Source organism: Neoarius graeffei, chromosome 28, assembly GCF_027579695.1.
Source record: "Neoarius graeffei isolate fNeoGra1 chromosome 28, fNeoGra1.pri, whole genome shotgun sequence".
Lineage (NCBI taxonomy): Eukaryota > Metazoa > Chordata > Actinopteri > Siluriformes > Ariidae > Neoarius > Neoarius graeffei.
This window is the reverse complement of record NC_083596.1, coordinates 42514137-42538582: the sequence shown is the minus strand read 5'-3', so window position 1 is coordinate 42538582 and position 24446 is coordinate 42514137. Positions and strand designations below refer to the sequence as shown.

General features: G+C 44.3%; 2 protein-coding genes across 2 annotated transcripts in view; one reads left to right on the top strand and one right to left on the bottom strand.

Annotated features, from left to right (window-relative positions):
* rabep1 (rabaptin, RAB GTPase binding effector protein 1) overlaps window positions 1–14464 on the top strand; it is a 57179-nt gene extending 42715 nt beyond the window's left edge. The window contains exons 15-18 of the mRNA XM_060912476.1: window positions 7727–7782; window positions 7882–7980; window positions 8602–8718; window positions 12503–14464. Of these exons, the coding sequence (XP_060768459.1) occupies window positions 7727–7782; window positions 7882–7980; window positions 8602–8718; window positions 12503–12604 (374 nt within the window). The 3' untranslated portion in view covers window positions 12605–14464. The remainder of the gene's footprint in view (window positions 1–7726; window positions 7783–7881; window positions 7981–8601; window positions 8719–12502) is intronic.
* Window positions 14465–20101: 5637 nt separating this feature from the next.
* nup88 (nucleoporin 88) overlaps window positions 20102–24446 on the bottom strand; it is a 34766-nt gene continuing 30421 nt past the window's right edge. Inside the window, exon 17 of the mRNA XM_060912477.1 lies at window positions 20102–20327. Coding sequence (XP_060768460.1) covers window positions 20264–20327 — 64 coding nt within the window. The 3' untranslated portion in view covers window positions 20102–20263. The remainder of the gene's footprint in view (window positions 20328–24446) is intronic.

Here is a 24446-nt window from a genome sequence, read left to right as displayed (position 1 = left end):
TTCTTCCGGGTTTACGGTGTTTACAGATCCCAGCGCGCTCGCGGGGCGTGTGGGGGCATGTGAGGACACTCCTCCTCACCAATCAGTGCACAGGGGAGTGTCTGCTCACGCCCCCAACCTCAGTCGGCTCGCTTTGGCTCGCTTCAGCCCCACTCCAAAACGGTGCGAGTTTTAGGGGCTAAGCAGGGCTGAAGCGAGCCGAGTCGTGCTGGTTTTTGGTAGTCGAAACGCGAGCCGTGTCGGGCTGAAGTGAGCTGAAGCGAGCTGAAGTGAGCTGAAAAAGGGTAGTGGAAAAGGGCCATTAGTCTGCAATCATTCATGCAATCTTTTTGACCCTGTGAATGTGTTCATGTCGCATATTACGACCCCTGCAACCACATAAAACATATATATGCCTATATTGTGTGCCAACTCTTCCAACTGACCGGCCATATAGAGTCGCTTGCATGAGTCTAAAAAGTTCAGGCTCAGGATTTTTTTTTTTTTTTTGCTTTAATCCCTGTGTATATATATATATATATATATATATATGTTGTTGTCATATATGACCAGTAAATGTGAAAACTTAAGTGTCATCCATATTGGGTAAGCTCAGCCACCAATGGGGTAAGTTGAGCCAGTGGCTCAACTTGCCCCACATCTAATGGCTCATCTTACCCCATGGCCACCATTTTGTAGAAAAATGCTAATAAAGGGGATTAGGCTAATCAAAATTATTTTTATTAGCATTCATATCATAGCTTAGAAAGCCACTAACTTAACCCTAATGTGTCTAAATATTATTCTACTTTTGTCTTCTCTAAATCATCTTCACTGTGGACAAACATGGAATTGACTTAGAAAGCACAAAAACACATTTTTATAAATATGTCCCTCACTTAGTTTGACATGTGGTGCTCCTCTCCACAAGTGTAAGTAAATGGTCCCGGCCCCCTTTGAATGTGGTCACATGGTCACAATTGTTTACTGTTTCTTAGAAACAGGGGGTGGCTCATCTTACCCCCTGGCTCATCTTACCCCGCTCTCCCCTACGGCACTTTCTCGATGGAATAAAAACGTGTTCTATTCCCTTCTAGCGGGTTTCGTTCATTTGGTTTGATAGCATGCAATATTGTTAGCATATCGCTTATCCTACGTCTATTACGTCACTCTACCCAATGGAGAACGAGCGTTGAATACGGTTTACGATATTGCATGGTTGTCAAGGCGACGTAAAGCTTCCGCGCTAGTGAGCGGGCGGGACAATTTGTAAACAAACATGGCCGCCACAGAAGGTTTTGAAAGACAATGACGCACTGAACACCCGAAATGAATGTGTATGTATAATAATAATAATAATAATGTCTGGCTTTTTTTCCATGATATATCAGATATATTCCGTTCAGTAACTATTGACCCTTCCCACTCACATGACCTTCGTGAACGCGACCGCCATTTTGGACATGAAGTGGACTTCGGTTCGAATCGGTTTGAATGCGAGGAAGACGACAAACGAAAAACATAAAAGAAAAAGGAGCGAGATGCAGAAAACACCTTCACTATCCAGCGACGTAGGGCATTTACAGGGCGAGCAGAGGGAGAGGTATTTGCAAAAATTGAGGTTAGCAGGCTTAGAGAACGACGTTTACCTGCTTCCACCAGGATTGTTCACTGACGTACGGAAGTACACGAAGCCCTCGTCTTTACCTGACTTTGGCCCACATGATCTGTATACCTATGTCGTTAAAAACCCATCGCCATACACAGGTATTGATCTGAAAGCGTATAAGAGTTTGGATACCTACAAATATTTTGTGTCAGGCTGGGTAACATGCCTACATCAGCGGGTCGTCCCTGGAGCCGGTGGTCGCCATCTTATTACAGCTAAGGTTTGTTCACATTTTCATTTAATGTCGGTCCTCAGGATAAACAAAATGGCTAATTTTATTCGTCTTACCTCCAACAAAGTGGTCACTACACAAGCGCTGGTATGCCGAGGGCTGCCAATCTTTCCTGTTAATGGCCGCTATCCATCTTCTCCGTCGGTCAGCATCTGTCGGGATCCGATAAAATGATAAATCTTGCCGTGTGTGTTGATGGTTACTACATCCAGGTGCACAACAATATAATGGCATGATGGAAGTCTTGCTGAAAGTAAAAACTTTCTTTGATGGCTATACTCCTTTCGATGCTTCGCCGTCGTTCCTCGTTGTTGGCTGTGGTAGACTACTGGTAGTTCGTGTCCAAAATGGCGGCCGCGTTTGTCGTGACGTCACGTGGGATGGGTCAATAAGTTTCGTAAACAGGAGCCGGCTTCTGGAGCAGATTCTCAGCTTTGCTTTATCCAATCACATGCATTTATGTAAATAAGGCCGCTCATCAGGCCAGAGCTACAGGGCTCCAGCTGCCAAGTCAGAAAGTGAAACGTTCTGTTCAATCATCCATTTGCGCCCCCATTCCTATTCTGATTTCCTCTTCCATAGTGCCTACACTCAAAAAAACAAAACAAAAAAAACATTGGATTTACTTAACCGAGTTATGGCAACCGGTCCCACGAAACTGTGTTAATTTAGATGTATTGAATACAGTTATGTTGAGTTTTTCAACACATAACTGTATTCAGGGGTTAAATTGGGATTGGTTATGCGGGGGGGGCTCTGCCTCGTACCCGCCCCTGTCCCCGCCGCCCTGCCCCAATATACTTTTTGGAAAATAACCCTCTAATTTGATAACCATATCATATATTGCACAGAGATATACACCTTATCTGTGTGTTGTAGGCCTGTGTGTGTCTTGTAGTGCCCCCCTACACATTATGGCAGTTTGAATGTAGATTGGTTGGTCAGTGTAACAGATTGTACAGGTTGTTGTACATTGGTTTGAAGGAAATGATTAGTGGGGGGTCTGGGGGTCCTCCCCCAGAAGTTTTTTATTATCATACATGTTATTTGCTGAATTCTGGTGCATTTTAATAAGTTGTTAGCTGACTTTACAGAGGTAGGTTGAGCAATATCATGTTAAATCTTGTCACATGCCTACAGGTGAAAAATGTGAAGGAGAAATGTTCAGTGAGAAAATGTGAAGGCTTGCACAATCTTAAACCAAAACAGTTGATTTATTTTGGAGGATAAATGTTAAATATGCCAAAACACTGTCAGTCAAATTGTCAATCCAATATATTCATGCAGTGAATGCAACCAAATACAAACAACACTATAACATTGGAAGCATTTATTATTATTGTTATTATTATGTATTCAGTTATTTATTTGGCATGTGGTGCTTTTTGTATTGTCTAGAACATACATAAGATGAGCATATTATAGCAGCAAAATAGAAGCACAATCATTTGAATGCAGCAAAAGTTTTGCTGCATTCAAATGATTAATGCAGGTAAAAGGGGAGACGGTGTACGGAGAAAATTATAAACAAGTCACAACGCTGAAACACAAGCCCAAAAACCCGCAAACCACGACTTCTGATTTTTTTTTTTTTTTAAAGCGAGCTCACAAAAAAAGAAACCCCAAAGTCGCTTATAAAAAGCGGAATTGGCAACCCACGCAGTGTTCCAGAAACCAGAATCTCTGATCGCAAGTTCTGTTCTAAATAGCTTTGACAGGTCGTCTTGTTATCAGGAAAACTATGATCTATCTCATAAAAGTCATGGGTTTATTGATTAATAAAACGATATTTAATTATTCAGAACTGAAAATCGTGAAAAGGGTTTGTTGCTTTTGATGTGTGCGTGATCATATGCCATCCGCTCCGAGCTTATGTGCCGGGGCTCAGCCCCGGCCCAATTTAACCCGACTGTATTCAATACATCTAAATTAACACAGTTTCGTGGGACCGGTTGCCATAACTCGGTTAAGTAAATCCAATGTTTTTTTTTTGTTTTTTTTTTGAGTGTAAGCATATACTAAATCTGTTCACTGCTGCCCCCTAGTGGTACGGAGTGTCCTAGAAAAACCATGCATTCGACATTTTTTGTTCATCATCATTCAAAACATGAAGCACGTACTTAAATATATTTTGATTCAGTTACGGTTGCTGATTGTTGTACTTTCTTAATATCAAAAAACGGAAGCCCCAGTTCCTCTCATCTCTGATTCAAATCTTTGTTTCCCCTCCTTCTCCTTCTCCCTCCACTGGGGACATGTGTTCAGACATCCTGGAAGGTATGAGTCACTGGCTGTCATACATGTTGTGTCTCGGCTGTCTGTCTCCACTGGTAGTACTAATGCCATTTTAACGCTCCCCGTACACAGCGTAACATCACATTAATGTCACGCGAGCGCGCCGTGTCCAGCAGTGACAGCACCGCTTGCGCATCTAGAATCAGCTGTGTTTTTTTTAAGCATGCTACCAGTCCTCATGTAGCATGTTCATGTGTGTGTTTGAAAGCCACTAATAACACCAGGCATGTTTGTTTCCATGTCATAAATATTAGTAGACAAAAGGTGGTGGTGGTGGTGGTGTGTTGATAGCTTGCAGACATGATGCTGTTGATTTATTTTCCAGTATCGGCAGAGCCTGATGTTGTTGTATTCCTCTTATACCACAGCCATAACAGCTTCACGTTATCATAGCCGTTCCTTCATCACCCTCTTTTATTCTCTCTCGAAGCAACTTGAGACCGAGAAAGCACAAAATCTCTCTTTCTTTCTTAAATAACATGTTTATTGTTGGTCTTCGGCCGCACCTGAATTTTTAGTATGGACTATCGTACCTACTCGTCGTCGTCTCTGCCGAACCATGTTTGGTCGACTTGGCCGGAATTGCAGCAGTAGGGTGGCCAGTTCCTTTCTGCGCACCTGTGGACAACTTGGGGCCCGTTTACACGAGGACGCTGTCGGGTAAAAATGACTAAATATTTAACGGAAGTGCCTTTCGTCTACACGGGGACGGTGTTTCCGAGGCTGAAAAACGGAAAAAATTGAAAACGCCTTCCAGAGTGGATAAGTTAAAAACAGCCCCCGTTGCATATCCGTCTAAACTACCCAATACGCGAAACTCTGCTCGGATCTGCTCACGTCGGGTACGCGTTTACGTCATACATATGTCATATACTGTACATGCCAGCCCGGGAAGTAAGAAAGTAAGTAAAAAAGTAAGAGCATGTCTGATTACATCGATCCAACGGACCTTCAAGCTGCTCTGGCAGCTTTAATAAACGTCCAGGAGTCCTTCGAACATCTATACCGAATCTGCACATATACCGTTAATGAACAGAGGCGGGTATAGTATGCTCTTACTTTTTTACTTACTTTCTTACTTACCATAGCCAGAGTAGTCAAAGTTTTCGCGGCGCAGATGTGCAGATCAGACAAGACGGAAGACGTTGCGCATGCGTGCAGACATAGCGGAGGTCTTTCACAGCACCACCTGGCCGCCTGGCATGCACATCCAATTGAATTCCACACATTTATGCGTCACCGTATAGACGCAGATTTCCTCCTTGAAAACGGTCGTGTAGACGCGGAAAAAAGTGAGAACGAAAACGGACTTTTGCGTTTCAGACCGTCCCCGTGTAAAGTGGGCCTTAGAGTGGTCAATTAACCGACTGCATGTCTTTTTAACCGTGGGGGGGGGAACCCACGCGGATGCAAACTCCACACCGAAAGGCCTCGATCAGCCACTGGGCTCGAACCCGGCACCTTCTTGCCGTAAGGAGACAGTGCTGCCCGCTAAGTACCTACTACCTGACCATAACTGTAGTATGTTCCCGTCAGTACACGAGCGAGTACCAAGGACACAATTCGGACGTACTCCGCCACCCTGTGACCCAGATGATGTAGATCTACGTACGCTGAAGAAGTTATTTCTGCAGAAACAATTCTTGATGCATTTATATCAAGCACCAACCGCCATCGCTTTGGCCAGCCGTCGTCTTTCTATCTTTCTCAGCAGAAAAATATTCTTCTTCTTCTTTGGTTATCATCGAGCTGAATTGTGGGATCTTAATCAAATCTACCACGCACCGAGAGGCTCCGGTTGAAAGGGGCTGCACCCTTCAGAAAATAGTACTGCGCCAGTCACCAAAGAGAATCCGTCATTCCCAGTGTCTCTCAGTGCATCGTATGCTAGGTTTTTATTCTATCCACATTCACTGGATATGAGCGATCTGATCGGCTACTCTCCTACTAGGATATCGGCTCATATACCGTGAGTAGAGAAAAACAAAATGGCTGAGCATGTTGCTGAACCAACCGAGGATGAAATAAAAACTCTGCTCGGAAAGAAAACCCCGAAAAATGGAACAAAAGTATTTTTTTTATTTTATTTTTCTATTTCCTTTTATTTATTTATTTTTTGTGTAGTTTGATGTTTGAGTGTTTTGTCCGCCGGTTGTGGTGTAGCTCCAGACCCAGTATTGGGCGTCGGTTCCCTCCAGGCCTTGGTTCGCCGTGGGTGGTGCCTGTGCTCCCAGCTGTGGACTGCAGTGAGCTCGTTGCTCATTTTACATCGTGGTTGTCCAGCGCTCTGTGCTTTAGTGCTTGGCATGATGTTCCGAGCGATGTTGCTCGGTGGCGTCGCAGCAGCTGTGCAGTCGGTTTGGGACACACCAGTGCTCTGCGTGGCGGAGCTTCTCTGCTCGCTTTGTGGATCCATGGCGCGATGTCACGGCGGTGCTGGAGATGTGGGACTCGTTTTCGTGCGCCTTTTGGTGGGACTGTGGCTGCTACACCACGGGAATTACATCCTGACCCCTACTTGGTGGACTTTTTTTATTATTATTTTTATTTTTTTAATTTTTATTTATTTATTTTTTCTTTGTCTATAATTGTAAATCGTCCTTGGGTTTCTTGAAAGGCGCTATATAAATTTAACTTATTATTATTGATTGTAAGATCGTAACACCCCCCCCCCCCCCCCAGAATTGTTACCATTTTATAGCATTTTTCACAAATTGCTCTCATTTCGCCAGCTTGTTTACATTCTAAGCGTTCTGTATAATGTTTTTATCTGTCGAATTTGCAAAAAATAAAAATGCTCCGTTTCTCAAAATCCAGCGCATGTGGATAGAATAAATCCGTTATTCCACTCAATCTCGTCGTACACGGCTTATGATCCATCAGCTCATGGACGACTCGATTTTGTGGAATAACTTAAATGTCCCTCATCAGAAAATTCCAAAGTTTTAAGACCGAATCTCGGCACAAACTCGCTGGAGGCTGTGGTGTTTGTTGTTCACGTCGGAGCGACCTTCGACCTGCGCATGTTCCACGCTATCGCCTGCCTCGCTAGGCATGATCATGATACGGAAATACTCACGGAGCCACGGCTGTGACTCGAGTCGGCCGCATGGCTTGAAACCGCGATGTCAGTTCATGGTATATCCAGGATATACCATGACTGACTCGCACCATATCTATTTAATTGTGGATGTCATGAGATGCATTGCTTAATCAATGGTGGAACTATTTTACGTCGCGTGAGCAAATCCCTGCACGGGAATTTTTTGATGAGGGATCTAAAGTAGTAGAGCGTAACGTGGTACGTTTGCTTACTATGGCTGTAGTTCATCATCATCATCATCATCATCCTCCAGGTACCAACAACTACTATAAATGCCTACGAAGTACTTGGATGCATCCAGATTCCGCAGCGCTGTGGTGTGATGTACTAACATCTCGCCGGCACGAACGTCCTAGTGTCCTAACTCTAGATAAATGTTTTGTATTGCTAATGGGACGTTAGTCACAATGTTGAGTCTTTTAACTCTGACTTCCGTCTCCTCTTCCAGCGTCTTTCTCCAGCCTGAAGACGGAGTTGGAGCGAGTGAAGACTGAAAAAGAGCAGGTAAAGAACCCTCCGAACGAGCTGGAACGTCCTGAGTGAAGGTGTATGGATGGTAGGCATTTGAATTTGGCTGATCCTGAACTGTTCTGTCGCGAACAGCTCGAGAGCAGCCTGGCCGAGAAGAGCCGAGCATTAGAGAGCGTCCAGGGTCTGAAAAGCAGCTTGGAGGACCAGCTGAAAGACGCGCTCTCCAGCAAGGTGCGATCCATAACAGGAAGTTATTCGCTTGTAAAATATCCGCCGTTTTTGGTTAAAATTGCTAACCTGGATAGTTTAACGTGACCACGGTGGGTTGTGTTTCGAGGCATTTGTGCTGACTATGAATGACTTTTTCATCTGTCATTAAAAAAAGTTGTGAAAGGTCTTCGTGCACAAAGCACATCGAACAGCCAATCAGATTACAGCCTTCAAGATCCCAAAGCTTGTGATGAGCTCATTCTACAAAATGCCAACAGGAGTTTCGGCTCTTTCTAACGAGTCCGATCACTTGGTTCAGCTCACCAGTAAGAGTCGACTCTTTTTTTGGCTCCCAGACAGTACACGTTGGCGCTTCGAGAACCGTTTCTCCAGCGCACAATGAGAAGTCCGATTTCTTTCACAGACCCACAGGGAAGGGGGGGAGGGGAAGAATCGTTGAGCTGAGCCAAATGAATTTGACTCACTGAAAAGAGACCTAATTCCTGAGGGCAAGCATGACAAACCGACTCCCTGTGCAGTGCCGTAAGGAACCATGTGATCTTGAGATAAAACCCTAGAGTAAAAGGAGCTAGCTCTGGCGCCGCTCACTGACCACCTTGGTGTGCGTTCTGGATTTTACAGACTGCCCTGGAGAGTCAAGTGTTTGACGAGAAGGACAAAGCACAGAGACTACAAACAGAGCTGGATGTCAGCGAGCAGGTCCAGAGAGACTTCGTCAAGCTTTCACAGACTCTGCAAGTAAGTCGTGCGTTCTCTGTTTAACCAGAAGGCAGTCAGGGACTTGGCAGCCTGGAGTGAATGAAAAACGCTGTAGAAGGATCGTTTCGTTGTTTAAAGGGGTACCGAATATAATATATACTGTTGCTGATGTGACAAAGTAACGTATTCTATCAAATTTATATACTAGAAAACAACAAAATATCTTGGTAATTGTAAATATAATACTTTATACGCTAAACCGCACAAGAGTCGCCATTTTTAAAAGACCGTGACGTCAGCGCTACCCACTGCACTAGCGGAACTCTCCGAAATAGAGGAGATAAGCGTGTAATCATGGCGTCGGGCGCATCAAGTGAAAGCGACAGCTCTGTCGAATCATACGAAGAGATCCCGCAAGACACACTGCAAGCAGGCTATGGCTTAGAAGGGTACCAGTTTGAACCTAGGAGAGGTACTATGTAGTGGAAGTTCGTTATGTCTAACTATTAAAGCTATTTTAAGTTCGTTTCTTAAGACAAGGATTTTTTAAGATGTTCCCTTGTTGACGGTTTCGGCGAGAATCTTCCGCCTTCTTCAAAACAGTCAGCAGATGTCGAGTGGTGACGTGCCTTATCAGCTGATGTTACGCTACGGAGGCGTGAACGTCCCGCCCAGTTTGACAGGTAGTTCACGCCTCCTGCTGTCAGGTCGCTCCCCCAGGACACATCTGGTGACTGTTTTGAAGAAGGCGGAAGATTCTCGCCGAAACTGTCAACAGGGTAACATCTTAAAAAATCCTTGTCTTAAGAAACGAACTTAAAATAGCTAGGAGAGGTACTCTTGACTCCGGTGATGAAATAAGAGAAGAAAGCTCGGATGACGGCGAGGATGAGACTGATGCTGACCATGGGCGTGGCGAGCGTGGGGCAGAGCGTCTGCGTGCAGGTGACACGGCGTGGCGCTCGTGCGGAAAATGTAACGTGGAGTTGCTCACGAGTCCAGCAGAATTTATTTGCTGCAATGAGATAGGCGCCACCCGTGGACTTGCGAAATCGTCGCAAGAGGCAGAAACAGGTATTTCACACGTGCTATTCCCAACCTCAATGAGCCAACACAACTGGGCACATACATACGTCATGAGTGTTACGCAGAGAAAATGAACGTGCATTCTGATTGGATAAAATTAATATCATGGCGGGCTGTTCAAACTGCGGAAATAGTTTGCTCGAGCTACTTTCAAAACACTATAACTTTCCAACCTTAGAACAAAAAACTTTTGTAAGTCTTGAATAAGGTTCGTTAATGTGTGTTTTATTGTTATATTTACTCTATATATTGCCCTCTGTTCCCCTTTAAAGGGGAACCGAAGTCATTTTTAAACTTGCTTTATTTCTTAATTAACGTTACGTTTTCGGTTTTATTAACCCCATATCGTGACTCCTATTGGCATGTTATATTACACTTATCGGCCTTTAGCCATGTTGAACGTAGTTCGTTCGGTCCACGGCAGGTTTCGCTTATCCGCGCGATCTTCACGCTGCCGTTTTGAAAACCGTTTACACAGCGGTCAGATCGGCATATTGTTCCAATTTAGATTAATTTGGAGATTATGCCATACGACTTCAAACCATTGGTTAAATGGGGGGAAAAAACAAAAACGCTTTCGGACACTAGTCCGCCACACAATTAAAACGTGCCAGATCAGTCAGCTGGTGGGTTTCAAAATAATAAACACGTGCGTGTATTTTTGTGACAAATCCATATTATACTGAGCGCATTTCCTGCATTAATAAATGCAAAGTACCTGCATCTTTCTTCCTTGCCGTTGCCTTTTATTAAATCAAATTTGAGACTTTTAATTTGATTTCTTTCAGCGCGACTGCAATGCATGATGGGATATATTGCTTTGGTTACTGACCATCGTTGTGCACTATATAGGGTGTGAATAATAGTGCCCACGGAGCGATTTCGGACACGGGAAAACTTCCGGCTTGATTACATCAGCATTCGAAGGAGGGCGCGCGCGTCTTTTGACACCGTTGGCGGACGTCGGTCACTTTGATTTCCGCTGTACGTTTTTCTTCCGTCCTACGGTGTCTCGCACAGGTCTCGGCGAATCTCGTTTACGAAGTCCCGTTGCTTTGACATACGGACCGATATATATATTGCATAGCGTATTTCAAACACTCAACTTGCTATAGCGGTGACAAAGTAGCGATCAGAAATGCATTCCTATATTTTATAAAATGAGAAATAGAATTTTGATGATGATAAAAATAAATTTGCCTTCAGTTCCCCTTTAAAAACTAGGCAGCCATTTTGAAAATAATCAACTTCTGAGTGGTCGTAACTATACTTCACAATGGGTATTTTCCTAACAGCCAGTGTTGTAGTCGAGTCACTAAGACTACGTTCAGACTGCACCCTGAAACGACCCATATCCGACTTTTTTGCCCATATGCGACCTGTATCCGATTTATTGACAATCTGAACGACACAGATCCGATTTTTTTCACATGCGACCCAGGCCGCTTGGATATGTGGTCCTAATTCCGATGCATATCCGTTATTTTCACATGCGACTGCAGTCTGACCGGACAGGTCGCATTCATGCGACCTACACGTCATCAACAAGAGACAAACGTCACTATTCTGCGTTGGCTAATCCCGCCTCTTTGGTGGAAACTTGAAGAGTGCGCTTTTTTTTTTTGTTGTTGTTTACGTATTACGTAGATGTGCTTATTACGTGTCAATTTGCGCATGCGGGACACTTTTGGGTCGTTTTCCGTTCATATTGGAGATCGCATACAAGTCTCATGTAATTGGTAATGTGAACGGCCTAACAAAAAAATCGGATTTCACAACAAATCGGATATGGGTCGTTTCAGGTTGCAGTCTGAACGTAGTGTAAACCTCGAGTCCGAGTCAGCGCCATGAATGTGCTTCTCTTTATCAGGGAGTGTTTAGTATTCTGTCAGAGACGGTTGGGAGACGGATGTAAGTGCAGAAGGTGGGTTTATTAATACAAGCGAAGACGGTAAACAATCCAGAACGGCAGGCAGTAGGTCGAGCGAGGCACAAACAGGCTATCGTAGACTCGGCGGAACCCAAACGCGGAAATAAGGCTCGGTAATGTGTCAGCAATGCAACTCAATACTTCGCAAAGCAAGTGCGTTTTCACCGACTGCGCCTTAATCCTATGCAGGTGCGAGTTGTTTATGGTGCGTGCTGTCCGGAGCGCCCCGAGAGTCTCTCTGATGCACACGCCAAGGCGCGACACACTTGCATGAAATTAGTATAAAAATGAATGAAACAACAAACAAAATACTACAAGCCTGGAACGGCACACCCAAAAGTATTTTCTTTTTTTTTTCATACCAGGCAGTGACTTGAATTCAGGTCATGTTTAACGGTGATGCATTAAACCCCTTTCTCCCCCTCCCCAAGCTGACACGCTTCCCTGAGGTCTAAATGAAATGTGATTTTAGTCAAAATACCCCACTGCTCCCTTCTCGCCCCGTTCAAAACGATAACGAGCCACTGCTCACTCCACCCGCTTCTTCTGCCAGCTAAGTCAGGTAGCACTTTCGGCATGAATGAACGTTTGTCCGCAAAGGTAGTTCTCAAGCCATGAGAGGGCGGGATTATTCTAACGGGCTGTGCTCGTGACCCAGAACGAGGAGCCGGATTTGAACAGCTTGTTGAAACGGGTGCGAAAGAAACTGATTTTGTAGTTTGGTTGGTACTTCAGATACCCTAATGTTTGTGCACAATACGGTATGTCCCCTTTTAAAGATTTTTTTTTTTTTTTCCCCCGTCTCAGGTCCAGTTGGAGAGAATCCGGCAGGCGGACTCTTTAGAGCGAATCCGCGCCATCCTCAACGACACCAACCTGACAGACATCAGCCAGCTTCCTGAGACATGATACCCCCTCTTCATCCAGCATCCTCCTTTCTTCTCTCTCTCTCTCTCTCTCTCTCTCTCTCTCACACACACACACACACACACTTCCCTTGTTTCTCAGATCTCCGTACATCTCCATCCCTTACTGAGGGTCGGGCTGGGCTGGGCTTTTTAAAAACACTCCACTGTACCACTTTAAGAAAAAGAAAAGGCTCTGACACACGAGAGAACACTACGACTATTTACTACGGCTCTTCGAGCATGACTAAATGTGAAACGTCTCTGTGTGTCTTTCTCCTCATGCTTCACTTCGTTCCTGGCCTACTTTACTTTCTTGTTTCATCTGCTGAGCCGAAAAAGACGGGGACTTATGAAGGATCTGCTAGTAGTATTTGTACATACGCGTGTGTGTGTGTGTATACAGAATATATGTATATTGCATTAAGTTAATTTGGCCGTACGTGTGGCTTCCAGCGTCCGTGACTCATTTCATAGTTCGAACCCGTGCTGTCAGTATTCCTCTCGTTCAAAAGGGTTATCGGACAAATCGAGGACTCCCGCCACTCGACGGAGCAAAGGCGTCGAACGATTTCCCGACGCCGCAGTCTGTCCGGTGGGTCTGATGACGTTTGTACGTTTTCGGTTCTCCCCATCACCGATTCACGTCGGACGCCGAACGTGTAGCCGCTGCCATGTTCCAATGTCCAGTAACACTGTAAAGCTCAGTGAGGTGAGTACCGTGTACGTTCTTCATTACTATAAGAAAACGTAGCGCTTTTTATGTCCTGAATTAAAACCGCACAACGAGGAATCCTGATCCAAAGGCGAGCGCTATGGACGCGAGTCGAGTAGAAAATAGGACGGGAGTATTATCCGGCTGCTGCTCAAACCCCGGAATTAATTCTGGATCACTTCAAGGGTGGACAAATCGTAGATTTATGAGGCCTCCAGGCTCGGAAACAACAATAATAATAGGCAAAAAGAGCTAACGGAACGTTTTATAATATATCCCTGGCTATATGGTTTGCTAGTTGTGTATGCAAAATCCCATGCGAGTAGTGCGGCAGGTGGTTTAATTCGGAAAGGATAGCATGCCGTAGCATTGAGAGCACGTTTTGTTGAACAACCGAAGGACAAGTCCACACGCATCGTCGTCATCTGCACGAGAGTCATTTTTCTAAACCGGGCTATGTTGTTGTATATGAATAATTTGTACAAATTACACACGTATGATCATATCTTGCGTACAGTGCTGCTGATTCTCCCTGCAAACACAATGTCGAAATTGATTAATCAGCAAGTTCACTGTGTGGCCTGACACTTTTTTTTTTCTTTCTTTCTCGCCCATTGCGTAACGTTTCTTAGAGAATCAGTCGCTGATGAAATGCAGCTTCCTTCTTTCTCTCGTTCTGAACGGAACGTCTAGACGACACAAGTTTACACAACGCTGCTGGTTAAATGTAAGCAGCACCTTCCTGACCTGAAGTAGTGTTAGGGTTTTGTTTTTTTTTTTTTAATTATGAGTGTCATCTTTCTTTTTAATTCACATCCATCTGTTGGTTCATTGAAACAGGCTACAGTTATGGATTTTGCTGCTTCCCCATTTATTCGATAGGAACACCACACTGACACACAATGAACTTTTCTAACTACCTTTTAAAATATTCATGGAGCTCTAAACGACAGTGATATCGTGTGGATTAAACCGAGTGACGAGATCATGTTCCTCTAATCCAGTCTGATTTTATGGTTCTACTCTTGCCTTGTGGAAAACTAGTTTAACAACATTAACGTTCTGTTCGCATGGAAGATTTATATACTGTACTGTGTACATATCTCTGTACATATCTAATAAACCAGACTGTACTGAAAGCACAGCCGAGCGGTCGACTGGGATGATTTGAGTCGGTGCACTTTATCATACTCGATCTGACCTCAAGAAACAGGACGGTAACCCATACGCTCGCGTCATAAAGATCTCTGAAGGTGGACGAATGAGCACGTCCTGCTCATTTGGTCTCTTTTTGCTTCTGATATCATGCCACAAAAAATACAAAGCTTTAAAGAAGAAGAAACCTTTATTATTCATCACATTCACACTTCAAGCACAGTGAAATTCATCCTCTGCATTTAACCCATCTGAAGCAGTGAACACACATGCACACACTCAGAGCAGTGGGCAGCCATACCAGAGCGCCCGGGGAGCAGTCAGGGGTCAGGTACCTTGCTCAAGGGCACCTCAGCCCAAGGCCACACCACGTTAACCTAACTGCAATGTCTTTGGACTGTGGTGGAAACTGGAGCACCCGGAGGAAAACCACACAGACACGGGGAGAACATGCAAACTCCACACAGAAAGGCCCTCGCTGGCTGCTGGGTTCGAACCCGGAACCTTCTTGCTGTGAGGCGACCGTGCTAACCACTACACCACCGTGCCACCCCCTTTTAAAAAACCTTTATTATTCATCACATGCACACTTCAAGCACAGTGAAATTCAAGGGACCCTCCAGTGGATTTGAACTTGCTCTACGAATACTTAACAGTCAAACGTCCATTTTCGGAGACCAAATAGGGGTTTAGAAAATAAAATAGCAGATGGACCTCCCGTGGAAGCTTGGAGCAACTCGGTTCTTTATATCCTGGTTTTGCTAGTAGAGTTTGAACGAATCATCTAATGAGACGCTTTTATCGTCCAACGAAGAACGCTGGATTTCAACAGCGACTGGTTCAGCGGTTATCCCGCTTTCTGGTCAATTTGCGTTCCGAGGACATAAACGAAACAAACTACCAAAACTTCAAACAAGTGAGTTTCATGCAAAACGTTGAGTAATTCTCTTATCTGTTGTCTAGTCGACCGTACCTGAAGCTCAAACGAATGTTTCTCGATCAGGCGGTGGTTATTGTTGTTTAACGTTTTTTTGTTACCTGTACTTTCTTTCCAGTATACGAAAAAGAGCCTACAACTCACCAGGGATGGATCCAGACCAATGCGCATGCAGAAATGTATAGGCGCACCACTTGGCATCAGTCATGGGACGTTTGCTTACTTTACCGCTAGCCGACTACACGGGCTATAGCACCCCTGTGAAAATATTTCTGCAAATGTGTGTCCGTCTGATTCTTGGGCTGGATCCGTCCCTGTACTAAAGTCGAAACTAACCTCCCGGTGTTGTCGTCTCCGTTCCCGTTCGACGCTGCATCGGCGGACTTTTGGAGCGGAACAAATATTGCTGGCACGGCCTCGTCTTATCTTTTGATCCTGCAAGCCTCCATTAATCTTGCCCTTGATTACGGCGCTGTTTACACATACCCGGGTATTTTTAAAAACGCATATTTTCTAAACTCCGTTTTCCAAAATAACTTCGTGCACACAGCTGCGTTTTTTAAAAAAAATTACGTTTATATTAGTGCTGTCAAAAATGTCGCGTTATTAACGCGTTAACTTGACTCAATTTTAACGGCGATAATTTTATCGCGAGATTAACGCTCTGTGACATGCCACGCCCCGCACAGCCAGAGTCCTTTGCCCTCCCCCGAAGAGCCACGGTGCTCGGCTTAGGTTTCGTTTTCCCATCGGCGGCTCCAGCCCCACTTTGCAGTGGCTGTGACAAGACGTGTTATGCTCTGCAATAAAAAAAAAAAAACACATTGGTACAACCAGTGTTCGAACTATGCCGATATTTTCGGGGGGTCCCTTTTTTTTCCCTTGGGGGGGTGCTTGCGCTTGTCTCAGAGCACGGATCTCCATCGCACGCTCACTTCGGATATGCAAATGCTTCCCGTTACACACGATTGCTATGTCAATAAACATCATTTTGCCAATATTTTAGAGACCCCCCAACATTTCCCAAATCATGTTTTCAAGGGATCTCATGTCTGTTTCAGGGGATCTCGGATCCCCCGAGTACCCCCGTAGTTCGAACGGTGAGCAAGCTCGTTCACTTTTTTATGCTAAGAGAATTTACAATGGTTTTTCATGTGACAAAAATGTGCGATTTAAATTGCGATTAATCGCGAGTTAACTATGACAGTCGCGACATTAATCGCGATTAAATATTTTAATCGCTTGACAGCACTAGTTTATATTGATCCGCATAAATACGCTGTCAAGAGCTGTTAAACTACGCCAGAGTGTGCGGGCAACTTTTTTGCCGACATCGACAGAAGCGCGCATGTGAGTACACTCACCCTGTATGTACGGACGTACCAACTCTGCGAGTGACAGGAGTGAGGATCGCGACATTCTGAAATTTTCCTGCCATTCCTCCGGGACGACAACGCCATTCTCGAAATTCTCCCACCAGATAGCAGTCCGTCCAGGTCGAACCCAAAATCGCCGACGCTGGCGGTGGTACGGTCGGGCTCTTTTGGTCACCAGAAGCTCCGCAATTGCTGCCCTCCGAGCCCTAATGCGTCTCTGCTGGTCAATGAGCTTTATTCTCAAAAGCAAAACAGGCGAATATAGCTCTTAATAACAGAAATGCTGCTACTCTGAGTGTTTCCATGCTTGTCATATGTACAATGGTCGCTCTTTTGTGGCGCGAAGATTGCCTAAAACGCCGTTTTGGTCTCTTTACACACAAACGCAAAACGGAGTTTTCAAAAAAATCTCCACTTTTGCCGGGGTTTTTAGAAAGAATCGTTTTCAGAGGAAAAAAAACTCCGTTTGTGTATAGACGAAAGGCACAAACGAAGGCAAAGGTCTGCGTTTTTAAAAATACCCGGGTATGTGTAAACGGCGCCTTGATCGAAACAGGATGATTCAAAATGTTCGGAGCATGCGGGCACCACAGGCAAGTTGTTTTGAGGTCTTCCGATGGCACGAATCCATTTCTTGCGAGTAGTCGGACGATCCTGGCCAGGTAAACGGTGAAAAGATGCATCTTCTCGTCCTTTTTAGCATCATTTTGGAATTTACAGCATATGCTGCGCAACGAGACGTACTTATTTAAAAATGTATAAATTCAATAAAACCACGCTGTAAACAGAGGATATAAAGAGCAGAGTTGCTCCAAGCTTCCACTACACCACGTCATCACACGGGAGGCCCGTCTGGTATTTTCATAAAAATTTTATTTTTCTAGAACGCTATTTGGTCTCCGAAAATGAAACGTTTGACTGAAATCGACGAATGTTTAAGTAAGAGTAAATCTGCCGGAGGATCCCTTTAAATATCCCTTACTGGCATCTTGAAATGACTAGCGCTACATCTTACCTTTATATGTAGCCAGGTGTCCTATTAAAAGATCAGCTACGTGAGGAATAAAATAAAACCAGACAGACATGAGACAGAACTATGTTACAGAAAAATTTATTTTTTAAATTTATTTTTGGAAGGAGTTTCTAGTGTCAAGCGAGAATAACAGCTGTTATCTTTTTTTGCAGTGCGGTTTCCATCAAATCCTGCACTCTCATTGGCTGGCAACTCGCTCGTTCACAACAAACAACATAGTAGAATTTGTCAGCTTTTTTTTTTAAAATAAGTATCAAAAATGTTAATTTTTGCCAGCATTTCTCAGGAGAATAGCATTAATTTTACAGCATGGATAGTGATAGTCTGCACGGAGAAAGCTAAAAACCTCTAACTTGCTAACGCCGAGCAAAAACATGGCTGAATCCTGAATGGCGGCAAAATGTAGTGTTTTTTCCTGCCAAGGAAGTGCACTTGCATACCGAGGAGGAAGCAATTTGCATTACAGCCGTGAATGAGGATTCAAAATGGCAGCTCGGCTCAGTTTTCCTTTTTGGGCGCTCTCGTTTTCTGTTAGAATTTGGTAAAGAAAAAAATATACTCCGCAAAAATAACTTGACATTCATTATTTTTCAAATAGTGTTTAGAAACTTTTCTTGAGAGAGTTCTTGTTGTGATTATGGTTAAATGCATTGTCAAGGGCATTACGTCAAACATTCATTCTACTGGTTGGGCCTACGTAGCACGTGTGAGAGCACTGCACGCTAAAATCACGTTTCCACGTGACACAAGTGACGTGACCTATTGATACACGTGCAATTGATCTCACGGTAGCAGAGTACAGTGTCATCTCAGAAAAACAAGGTTTTATGGTTAATTATTCGTTAATTTTCAATGCCACGACTGTCAAACATTCAGCGTGAACGTGCCATTGGCATGCTGAATACGGGAACATCCGTCACTGACGTTGCGAGGGTTATGGGATGCAGTCGACAGACCATCCATAATCTCCAGACACGTCTCCATCAAACTGGCACCACAGCCGACCGTAAGGAACCCTCCACAGAACTTGCAGGAGCTTGGTGCCATGTTGGTACAAATATGGCGGCGCATTCCCCAAGCTGTGTTCAGACGCATCATCCAATCCATGAGGAGACGTTGTATCGCAGTTGTGAACGCCCATGGAGGACACACCCGATATTGACATGATTTCATTAAGTTGTGACTCACGGTTTTTGATCATGGACATTGTCGTCGCATTTCCGGTGGAACCGATTCCATGACAAACATGATCTGTATGCTATAGCATCTTTAATGACAAGATAATTGAATACAATCGTTATTTCAAACCTATTTTCCAAAATGTTCAAATTATTGACTTTGAAACGAGTGTAAAGTTTTTATTTTTGTTGAGTTTATATATATTACACTAAGTAACTTTAAAAACGCACATTGATAAAACTTGCTGAATTCGTGCTGAGTTTATCTCAAGAAGAAAAGAAATATCACAATGGAAAAATAACTTCGTTCCGCCCGAATAAGTTCCAAATCTGTGCTCAAATCAGAATTTAAGGGAGTTGTACTCAATAACGTACAATATGACTCGGGTAGTCAATGACATGGACAGGCTTTAATTTTCAAACAAATTTTGCATACACTGTACACACACAATCTTGCCTATAAATACCCGGGGGAAATGATGGGAAAATTGTCATTATTGAAGATGCCACGCCTAAGCCAAAATCAACGTGAACAGGCCATCGGGACGTTGCGTGCCGGAAGTACACAGACAGATGTCGCCCGGCACTTCGGTGTTCATCATTCGACCGTTTCCCGTTTGAGTCAGCGTTACAGACAGACAGGGAGCACCAGGGATCGTCCACGCCCTGGTCAGCCTCGAGTCACGACGCCAGTTCAGGATCAGCACATCAGGCTAGCTCACCTCCGTGACAGATTCCTGACACCCTCAGTCACTGCTGCTGAGACCCCTGGACGACACAGACCCAGAATCTCCAGCGTGACGGTCCGAACATGGACCAACTGTCACTTTGAATTTTTTTATTGTGAATTAATTCTTGAGTTTGACAATAAATGTCCTTTATCGATGTTTCAAGATGTGTGTGCATTACATACAATATCAAATTTCAAATATATGCATGAATCTAAAGTGATATCGTGTTGAATTCCATTGTGCGTTTTTAAAGTTACTTAGTATATTTACCAGCTTGAGGTCGGTCCGTATGGTGAAATACCGTAGTCACGGTCTTTCACGATACGGACCTCCCCGCTGCTAAACACCACATGTACTCACAAATAACCAAATGCTCTTAAATGTACAAAAAAAACTTATTTATTTTCCACATAACATCACTACTGTATTCAAACATGTTGGCTGATATTTCACCCGCAGCATCGATAAACAAGCCACTGCGAGTTGAATATAAACGAGATTTGTGGTAGGAGGTCAGCGAACCCTTGGCTTCTGCTCTTCAGAAACTGAAATGGTTCTTGATGTCTTTGATCTGCTTCATCATGTCAGCAATGTGTTCACCCCTACGAGAGAAATGAGATGACAAACAGCACTTAACTTGGAGTTCGTCGGTATTAGCGTCAAAACTACAGCTGTTGCAATAATTAAAAAAAAAAAAAAAAAAAAAGTGTCTCTTAAACTTGCAATGGGCAATTAAAGGTTTGGACTCATGATGTTTTCACTTGTAGAAAGAGGGTTCTGAATGAATAAATTTTACAACATATATACCTCTCTCATTTTCTACTCCTTTAAAAAAAAAAAGTTTGATCAGGTGTTTCCAGAGTCCCTCTTTCGTCCGTGGTGGAATTTCAAAAGGATATTGAGTACATGAATGTGATTTGGGAGAGGAATTTAAAATGTAAGTCAGTAGAGATGCCAACATTGAGAAATGAAAGCGCATCTCCTCCAAGTGAGGCTTCCTGTTAGGCTGGGGGCCACAGAAACCAAATTTCAGGGAAGCAGCCTTTTTGAGGAAAATAAAGTGCAGGGATTACTGTACGGAGTAAGCGCAATTATCCAAACTCTCTGGCGGCGGCGGGGGGGGGGGGGGGGGGGAGAAAAATAGTTTGGCGAACTAAGGGTGTATTCAGACCAGGATAGTTTGATAGTTCACTTGCTTTGGTCCAAACCAAATGTTTTTTTTATTTTTTCATTTTGGTGCGGTTCGCTTTCACACTGTACATTTTAGTAAGCGGACCCAAAATCTGTCAACAAAGCCACGCCTCAATTATATTTTGACCCCAGAATAGTATCCAGGTCATCGTAATAGATGAATTTCTTTTTTGCGTCGCTAGTACCACCACTTTTTGAAAGAATGTCCCTGATTTTAAAGGAACAGTCCACCGTACTTCCATAATGAAATATGCTCTTATCTGAATTGAGACGAGCTGCTCCGTACCTCTCCGAGCTTTGCGCGACCTCCCAGTCAGTCAGACACAGTCAGACGCGCTGTCACTCCTGTTAGCAATGTAGCTAGGCTCAGCATGGCCAATGGTATTTTTTGGGGCTGTAGTTAGATGCGACCAAACTCTTCCGCGTTTTTCCTGTTTACATAGGTTTATATGACCAGTGATATGAAACAAGTTCAGTTACACAAATTGAAACGTAGCGATTTTCTATGCTATGGAAAGTCCGCACTATAATGACAGGCGTACTAACACCTTCTGCGCGCTTCGACAGCGCATTGATACGGAGCTCAGATATCGATGCGCTGCCGAAGGTGTTAGTACGCCTGTCATTATAGTGCGCACTTTCCATAGCATAGAAAATCGCTACGTTTCAATTTGTGTAACTGAACTTGTTTCATATCACTGGTCATATAAACCTATGTAAACAGGAAAAACGCGGAAGAGTTTGGTCGCATCTAACTACAGCCCCGAAAAATACCATTGGCCATACTGAGCCTAGCTACATTGCTAACAGGAGTGACAGCGCGTCTGACTGACTGGGAGGTCGCACAAAGCTCGGAGAGGTACGGATCAGCTCGTCTCAATTCAGATAAGAGCATATTTCATTATGGAAGTACGGTGGACTGTTCCTTTAAAGGGGAACAGAGGGCAATATATAGAGTAAATAACAATAAAACACACATTAACGAACCTTATTCAAGACTTACAAAAGTTTTTTGTTCTAAGGTTGGAAAGTTATAGTGTTTTGAAAGTAGCTCGAGCAAACTATTTCCGCAGTTTGAACAGCCCGCCGTGATATTAATTTTATCCGATCAGAATGCACGTTCATTTTCTCTGCGTAACACTCATGACGTATGTATGAGCCCAGTTGTGTCGGCTCATTGAGGTTGGGAATAGCACGTGTGAAATACCCGTTTCTGCCTCTTGCGACGATTTCGCAAGTCCACGGGTGGCGCCTATCTCATTGCAGCAAATAAATTCTGCTGGACTCGTGAGCAACTCCACGTTACATTTTCCGCACGAGCACCACGCCGTGTCACCTGCACGCAGACGCTCTGCCCCACGCTCGCCATGCCCATGGTCAGCATCAGTCTCATCCTCGCCGTCATCCGAGCTTTCTTCTCTTATTTCATCACCGGAGTCGAGAGGACCTCTCCTAGGTTCAAACTGGTACCCTTCTAAGCCATAGCCTGCTTGCAGTGTGTCTTGCGGGATCTCTTCGTATGATTCGACAGAGCTGTCGCTTTCACTTGATGCGCCCGACGCCATGATTACACGCTTCTCTCCTCTATTTCGGAGAGTTCCGCTAGTGCAGTGGGTAGCACTGACGTCACGGTCTTTTAAAAATGGCGACTCTTGTGCGGTTTGGCGTATAAAAGTATTATACTTACAATTACCAAGATATTTCGTTGTTTTCTAGTATATAAATTTGATAGAATACGTTACTTTGTCACATCAGCAACTGTATATATTATATTTGGTACCCCTTTAATGTAGGTCTGACGGAGTTTCTTCACTTTTAGCCGACATTGTTCTGGGGAGCGCGTGAACCCCTTCTCCTTCATTTTCTCACTGAATACAGCAAACACGTCGGCATTTTTGTGTGTTCTCTCCAAAAGCTCAGATATGTGGACATCTGCCCATATATCCACAAGGGTGCGCGTTTCTTCCTCGGCCCATGTTTGCCCCCTACTCATTTTTTGTACTCTGTAGTCTAGCCTACCACTGGTGACTGAACGACTGTTGTAAGGTTTCCTTGACAACCGAAACAGTGTTTGCACTTTGCGGTGGAGTGTCAAGACTCTGTTTCCCATAATGCTCGACAAACGACGGAAGCTCCCGAGGTACAAAAAAGCAAAACTGTCGGATTAGGTCCGGTCTGCTTTCACACCTCCAAAAGATCCGCACCAGGGTTCCTTTGGTCCGGACCGAGTCCGACCTTGCAGCTCGGTCTCGGTCCGCTTGTTTGGTCCGGACCAGAGTTCGGTGGTTTGTATTCGGACCAAGGGAAATTTGGTTCGTTTTGTCCAGACCAAACAACGTAGGTGTGAATACGTCCTAAAGGCCTCTGCATGCTCTTGCGACAAGGCTTTCGCAGATAGCTTTTCGCAGACAGTTGTAATTTATCGTTGAGCGGGGAGTAATAGGCGTGCGCGATGTTATTCACCGCTACAACGCAAGGGGGCGCGAAATCGCTAGGAGTAGTTGGTGGGTGTGGTTAGTGGAGTGTTTATCCTCCGGTTACTTATAATGACTAGAACTGGAGTCGTATAGATGTACGTACTTCCTCACTTCCTCGATCAACCGCTCTTCGTGCTGCTCCATCTTCGCTCGTGTTTTTAAAAATGGCGGTCGTGAAAACAAACCAAACCGGGAAAGTAGGGAAGCGGAAGTGCGTGTACAGCGGATGTAGAGTGGACCAATCAGAGCCCTCTTGTCTGCGAGGCTTCTGCAGTGGTCAATTTTTGGGAGGTGAGCGCAGAGCATCTGCGAAGGTGGGGGGGCTACGCAGACGCTATCTGCGACACCGTCTGCAAGGACTGCGTTGTCAGCATAAATTGGCCTTAAGAGGACATTCAGGTAACAGAGCTTGTACTGTAATACAGGGGTTCAGTAGTTATGATCAACAACAACAAAATCACTACTGTATTCACTTCCTGAACTGTGCACCAGTCCACCGCTGGATTTACTAAAGTCAATACTGAAAGCTGCCCATCTGTACAACGTTTAATTAAACTGAACATGCTGAAGTTACGCAAGTAGTAATTTGTTGCTGACTTGACTTTTCAGTCAGGGTTTCTGCAGAAATCAGCAAATCTAATTGAATGCTTTTTAGTGGCAGTGGGGGCGTGGCCAGGGAAGGTGAATGGCAAAGTCAGTACACTTGTCGATTTAATGTTGTGTTTGTTGCAGTGACGGTGGAGGATAGAAAAGGAGGGAGAGAGCAAAGAGAAGAGAGCTCTCCTGACCAGAACGTACGTGAGAGAGAGAGAGAGAGAGAGAGCAGTGAGAGAGAGTGAATGAAGCTGAAAAGCAATGAAAATAGTAAAAATAAAAGGTGTGAGAGAGAGAGATCAGCCCCCACCTGCCATGCTTGAGTATTCCACCCACATCAGGGGCGCCGGGAATACTGAAGCACGGCAGATGGGAACCGATGTTCTCACTTTTTTTTTTTTTTTTTTTAAATTTCAGCTTCATGAACTCACTCATGTTCTGGTCGGGAGAGCTCTCTTC